Source organism: Octopus bimaculoides, chromosome 25 (assembly GCF_046866305.1).
Source record: "Octopus bimaculoides isolate indiv1 chromosome 25, ASM4686630v1, whole genome shotgun sequence".
Lineage (NCBI taxonomy): Eukaryota > Metazoa > Mollusca > Cephalopoda > Octopoda > Octopodidae > Octopus > Octopus bimaculoides.
In genome coordinates this window covers 23,402,799-23,409,962 of record NC_142952.1, presented here as the reverse complement: position 1 = coordinate 23,409,962, position 7,164 = coordinate 23,402,799, and the positions used below count along the sequence as shown (strand labels likewise).

The 7,164-nt window shown below is 35.9% G+C and overlaps 1 protein-coding gene across 1 annotated transcript in view; it reads right to left on the bottom strand.

The window, feature by feature from the left end:
- Positions 1–588: 588 nt before the first annotated feature.
- Positions 589–7,164, bottom strand: part of LOC106878681 (ATP-dependent DNA helicase Q4) — an 18,617-nt gene continuing 12,041 nt past the window's right edge. Inside the window, exon 2 of the mRNA XM_014927965.3 lies at positions 589–4,767. Coding sequence (XP_014783451.1) covers positions 719–4,750 — 4,032 coding nt within the window. The 5' untranslated portion in view covers positions 4,751–4,767 and the 3' untranslated portion in view covers positions 589–718. The remainder of the gene's footprint in view (positions 4,768–7,164) is intronic.

Sequence of the window (7,164 nt, the reverse complement as noted above, 5' to 3'; positions counted from 1 at the left end):
ATATATATATATATATATATATATATATATATATATATATATGTATGTATATATATATATATGTATATATATATATATATGTATGTATATATATATATATATGTATGTATATATATATATATATGTATGTATATATATATATATATGTATGTATATATATATATATATATATATATATATATATATATATATATATATATATATATATATATATATATATATATATATATATATATATATATATATAATATTGCAATATGTATTGACTGCTATTTCCAGTAAACATTGGTGCCTTGTTGTACCACTACTCTCTCTCTCTCTCTCTCTCTTGATATATATATATATATATATATATATATATATATATATGTATATATATATATATATATATATATATATATATATATATATATATACATACATAATCATCATCCTCATCATTTTATATATATATGTGAATGTATTAAGTGCCTAGTGGTTAAGATGTTCAACTCAAGATTGTAAGATGATGTGTTCAAATCCCTGAGTGGTGTTTTGTTCTTGTTGACTAAGACCAACTTGGTAGAAACAATATAAAACACACTGAAGAAACTGGCAATGAACTCACCACACTACTAGACATCTGTTTATATTTTATCATTGGATTTGAAAGTGCTGTGACTAAAGAGCACAAGGTATTTTGTCAGATACTCCACTGATTCTGCCATTCCTCATCCTTTTAGTGCTTATAATTTATAATTTCTTCAGTAGCAATATTAACAATGGTTTGGAAGTCAGAACCGAGATAAGATCGCCAGAACCGACGAACTCTGCCCCATATGTTAGCTGGATAGCAAGGACTTCCAATACCATGGAGTATTCTAGCAATTGAGTGACCAGTAAAATTGTGATCAGATGAATATATTGATAGGAACCTTCTCATGTCATTTCTTATTTGACCAACATCATATTTGACGGCTGACAATTCAGACGTAGACAGTTCATCAACAGAAGGTTCAGTAATAGAATCTTCCTCAAAATATTCAAAAATAAGTTGGTGCAAGTTTTTATTCCGTTTCTCATCGACATTATCTAAGCAACCGCATATACTGTTATACGAGACAGACATCACTGCTTGGTGTAGACGCTGAATCTGGCCTAACTCTATCTTCTCCTGTGTTTTCACACGGTTATATAAGTAGTCGATTATGTGATCCAGTTCGTTGTCACTTAAATCACCAAAGGATACAAAATGGAAGGCCAGGTTTGATAGTTCAACAAGTACGCCACTCTTCTTAGCACCTGAATCATTGTCAAAACTCCACTGCAACGATTTCAACTCTCTTTTCACAATGCCTGAATTCCATCCCATGCTGTCACTCAGCTCAATCACAGGAAATTCAACTGAAGAAGCTGTGCAGAATTTTTTCCCTTCAAGTTTCTGTTTGGCAACAGCAACAGCCACCGGAGAACATTTCTTTGCAATACCCTGCAACTGAACAGCTCCTCCATAACAGTTTATCTTACATTTTGCATATGTTAAAGGTAACAGTCTTAGAAGTCCAGGGAATGACAGTTCTAAATAACAGAAGAGAGTGGAAATATTCTCTTCCTTTATATCTAATCTCTGAACCAAGGGTTCAATACTGACTGCTACCTCATGACCTTTACATATTCTTTTCTCGTGGTTAAAACAAAGGAAAGAATCAAGATTGTTTGAATCTTTCTTGGTGTCTTCGTTGCTTTCATTTGGTTCGCATAGGTTTTCGGAACATCTGGCATGGATCTGAAGACATCGGCAAGGTTTCAAGATGCTTTGAATGAATTTTTTGACAATGAATCGACTAATTGAATTTGCATAGATGTGTTTCTTTAACTCACCTAAATCTTGTCCTTCTTTATCAATAAACAAATGGCAATGGGAAAGTTTACTATCTCGACCAGCACGACCGATTTCTTGCACATAACTTTCAAAGCTTTTTGGCATATTGTAATGAATCACTCCACGCACATTAGATTTATCAATCCCCATGCCAAACGCTACAGTGGCTACAACAATCCACAATCTCCCAGACATAAAAGCCTTTTGAATACGTTTTCTTTGATATGCTGTCAGTCCAGCATGATAACTTTCTGCAATAGACTGAGCAGCATTTTTTGGTGTCTTCTTTGATTTGGAACCATTTGCTGATTCCTTTCTTGAGCTGAAAAATTGTTCTGATTTATCTTTTAAAGCTGTTCTTATTAATGTTGCAATCTTCTCAGTTTGGTCTCTTCGTGTACAATAAATAATGATTGATTCACATTTGGAAAATCTTTCCCCTTCTAGGAGCTCAATGAGAGATTCATCTCGATAGATGTCCCTTGACACAGTAAGCACAAGATTCTTCGGTATGGGAGCTCCTCTAATCACAGCATCTTGTACATCATTTATCCCAAGTTGCTGTGCTATGTGTTTACTTTGTGCTAATGTTGCAGTTGCAGTAAGCCCGATGAAACACTGTACACCATGTTTCTCCTTGAGAATTTTGCATACTTGTAAATATGAAGGACGGAAATTATGGGACCATTCTGAAAGACAATGGGCTTCGTCAATACAAGCAAATGATATCATTACATCTTTGCTGAGCTCTGTTAGAACTGACTTTTGACCTCCAATGACTGCTTCTGGGGACAGAAGAAGGAAGTGAACTTTACCAGAATTTACAGAAGTAATAACGAGTTCTCGTTGGCTGTGTGTCATATTAGTATGCAAGCAGGCTCCATTTATTCCTATGGGCAGGCCCTCCACCTGATCTTCCATCAAAGACACCAAAGGAGAAATTATAATAGCCACATGTTTCGGTCGTTGCCCATACAAGTAAGCAGGTAACTGGTAGCAAAGCGATTTACCGCCTCCTGTAGAGAGAATGACAAGGGTTGACAATCCACACAAAGTTCTCATAATTGCCTGTGACTGTCCATCTTTAAACTCACTAAAACCAAACTTCTGTAGAGCAGTATAGACTTCACCAGGTATGTCTGGTAATGTTCCATCATCATTTGGGACCAAATAAGGCTCTGTGCTTTTTCGATAAGCAATGAACTTGTTAAACATTTCATATGGATCCCTTACAACTGATCTCTCAATTTCTAATTCATCTTGTTCCACGCAGCTGGAAAGAGACTCTCCTTTTGAGATAGACACAGCTTGGCTGAGTGTCAGGTAATCTTCTTCAAGAACACTTGATGAAGAATATTCTGCATTTGTTTGTTCATGCTGGATATTTTTATTTCTTTGAGAGTTTGGAACATTCTTGCAGTTTTTAGCCCAGTGTCCATTTTCTCCACATCGGAAACATCTCTCTCCATATGACTTTTGTTTTGCCCTCATTTTCCTTTTCCATTCTAACCTTTTGAACTTGGCTCCTTTTGTTCCTTGGCCCTTTTTACTAAATCGTTTCACCTTCATATTCAAACGAACAAAATTTTCAGATTTGTTTATTTGGCTCATTTTCGGAGCAGCAAAGGTCTTTTTAGTTTGCTTGGTATTGCTAGATTTTACTGGTTTCAGGGTGGAATCATTGGTTCCAGAAGAGCTGGAACATTCAACAGATTCTTGGAGCCTTGGAATTTTTTCTTTACTGATTTCAGTACTGGAAAAACAGTCCTTATCACAAACACTGTAAGGTCCAGAGTCTTTAACAGAAGTAGTTTCCCCATTGTTACTGCAAGACATAGAGGTATTCAGTGCAGTATCCACAGAAATCTTTCTTCGTTTGGCTTTGTTGGATTCAGGAGACATCTGTCTCTTCAGTTCCAATTTAACAGGAATGGTATTTTTATTAAAACTGTTATCTTTGTTATTTCTTTGTGTATCTTTAGAAGTTCTAAGTTCTGGACCAACATGATCCAGCTGAAAATCTATATTTTGCATATCATTGGACTCACGTTTGGAATCAGAATTATCTTGAGAATTGGGAAAAGAATCAAAAGATGTCTTCACATTATCTTTGAAATCTCTATTTAAGACAGGATCAGTGGAAATTTCCTCATCAGCGTAATCAGCTATAGATGCAGACAAAGAGAACTTATGATTTTTGGTTTCATGGATCAATCTCGGAATAACCAAGGAATCAGTTGCATCACTTTTAACATTTCGTTTCCGTGAAGAGATATTCAAAACATTTTTAAACAACCCAGAATGATTTAGTTGCAGTGATTCTTCTGGACTGGAATCATCAACTACTTTGGTACCAGAACTTTCTACACCTGTTTCTGAAGAAGAAACATTTTTTTCCTCAGGGGTGGAAGCTAATGATATGTCATTTTCAGATGTATTCAAGTCTGATAAATTGCAATTTGTTTTTGCCCTTTTTGAATTCTCTTCTTTCTTTGCAGATTTTTGTTGTAACAAATTCTTGTTGGCAATTTTTTTCATGGCATCGCATCGTTTAGAATTGATGAACATTTTGGTACTGAGTTTTTCTAAATACATGGCTTGCTTAACCTTCAGATCATCAGACGAACTATTTCTGTGTCCATCACTGTTATTTTCTGGGGTTCGATTGAACTCTTTACCCCATACAGTATTTTCATCGTCTTTGATAGAGGAATGGTCTGCACTGCAATTGGCTAACTGTTTCTTTAATTGATAGTACCTAGAGTAAGCACTTCGGATGTTTTCTGATGATAAACCAATGTCTTCACTGTTTGGTTTTCTACCATTTTCTTTCAAGAAATTTGCTTCCCAGGTTTTTAAAGCCATCTTTAAATTCTTTAGTTTTTCCATTGCTAAAACTCACAAGTCTGAAAAAAAAAAAAAGAAACAAAGAGAAAATATATTGATACATATTGTTTATGATATAAGAATTTAGAAATTTCAAGCAATATTCTTTTATTCTTTTACTTGTTTCAGTCAATTGACTGCGGCCAAGCTGGAGCACCACCTTTAGTCAAACAAATCGACCCCAGGACTTATTCTTTGTAAGCCTAGTACTTATTCTATCGGTCTCTTGTGCCAAACCACTAAGTTACGGGGATGTAAACACACCAACACCGGTTGTCAAGCGATGGTGGGTGGGGGGACAAACACACACACACAAACATATACATATATATATATATATATATATATATTCACAGCATTATCTACTTTTGAGTTCCACTGTTAAAAAAAAACATACATACACATGTGTGTGTGTGTATGTATGTATATATACGTGTGTATATGTGTGTGTGTGTGTGTGTATGTGTGTGTGTGTGTGTGTGTGTGTGTGTGTGTGTATATATATATATATGTATATATACACACATATACTGGACTACGCATGACCAGTTGGGTTGAAAGCATGCAGAATAACCTGGAAAAGATTTTTTTTAAATCCCAAGAAACAAAACTCTGTTGTTGGGAAACTCAGTTTCCCGGTGACCCAACTGATCATGGGTAGTCCAGTATATATATATATATATATATATATGATGCCTGCCCCCTCATTATCGAGTATGGCCATTGCACAAGGCTTAACTGTTATCAGTGCTATGATTGAATGTGACTTTTTAGCCCAGCTAAAGATCTACAAGGTCTAGTACAGAATTGGCAGCTAAAACCTTTACCGGCAATAGCCGACTGTGGTTGTAACTGGGCTTCATGTACCTTTGCCTGTCGTTTAAGTCCTCCCGCCGAATTGCATTCTCTTCTACATACCTGACAGATATGATTAATATGGTGTGTAGCACCACCACCAGCGGCCTGGTTGTCAATCATCTGTCTCACTTAATGACTACGAAGATGACTCTTGAGTCCAGCTTTACTGAGGCACGGTCCTGCACAGACACTGCATGTCAGTGTCATAGGAAGACCCTTACCATCTGGAAGTGCAACAACAATGCCCTTCCTTACATCCCTCCTTAATTTCTCATGTGCAATTCGTGATTTCTCAAAAGTAGCTGTCACCTTGTGCACAATCCTTCGCCACCTGCTACGGCCAATAGCTATGCCCTCCCACGTGTCAGAAGAGATGCAAGCATCTGTTAAGGAAGCCTTCAGCAAGTCCTTATACCTCTTTTTTGGTTTATGTGGAGGTCGTTCTCCTTTAGCTAACTCTTCATAAAAGAGTTGTTTTGGCTTCCTTGAATCCTTCACCCTGACCAGATGACCACTCCATCCTCAGTAAAAAAAAAACTTATTTAACCCTTTAGCATTCAGATTATTCTGCCTAATGAAATGCTTATTTATTCACATTGTTTTGAATTAAACATACATTATTTTGTAGCTTCAAGATTTCGATGATTCAAATGTTTATTTTTAGAATGACATTTTAGGGTAGGTGTAAGAGGCCAGATCTGGCTGGTTTGAGTGTAAAACCGGTTGTATATTTAGTCTTGACATAGCCACTTTAAATGTCAAAGTGGTTTAAACTTTTGCACAAAGGCCAGCTTTGATTGGTGAGGAGGTTAGTTGATTACATCAACCCCAGTCCTTGACTGGTACTTTATTTTATCGATCTTGGGTGGGGGAGGTAAAACTGTCCTTAGCAGGAATTGAACCAAGAACATAAAGGGCTGGAAAAAATACCACTAAGCATTCCGTTCGGCATTCTGACAATTCTGCCAGCTGATAAAATCATTAACAGACTGGACAAAAGTCTTTAGCAACATTTCGTCGTTCTGAGCTCAAATTCCGGCGACGTCGACTTTGCCTTTCATCACTTCAGGATCAAAAAGTAAGTACCAGTTGAGCACTGGGGTCAATGTAATCGACTAACCCCCTACCTTAAAATATCAGGCTTCATGCTGATAGCAGAAAGAAATATATACAGATATATATTTTTAAAGACTTGAATTATCTTTATGAATTTGTTTTGCAAGGTTCCTGATGTGTTGAAACAGAAATTGTTATATTTCGGGAGAGTCACACAAAAAAATCAAAAAAAAACCGACCATCCTGAAATATAACAATAACTTGAATTATCTCCCTTAGACTGTTTTATGTTAGAATTACCGTTTTGCTTATTATGAGACATGCAACTTTATAAACTGATGAAAAGAATCGAATAATGGATTCTGCTAGCACAAAAAAAAAGTGGGTGATGATGATGATGTGAAAATAAGATACTACAGTTAAAACAACAGAAAAATTTGGCAGAATTTTGGTTTAAGCACCTTATATAACCCCTTGTAACTTTTTCACTCATCGGAATTTTC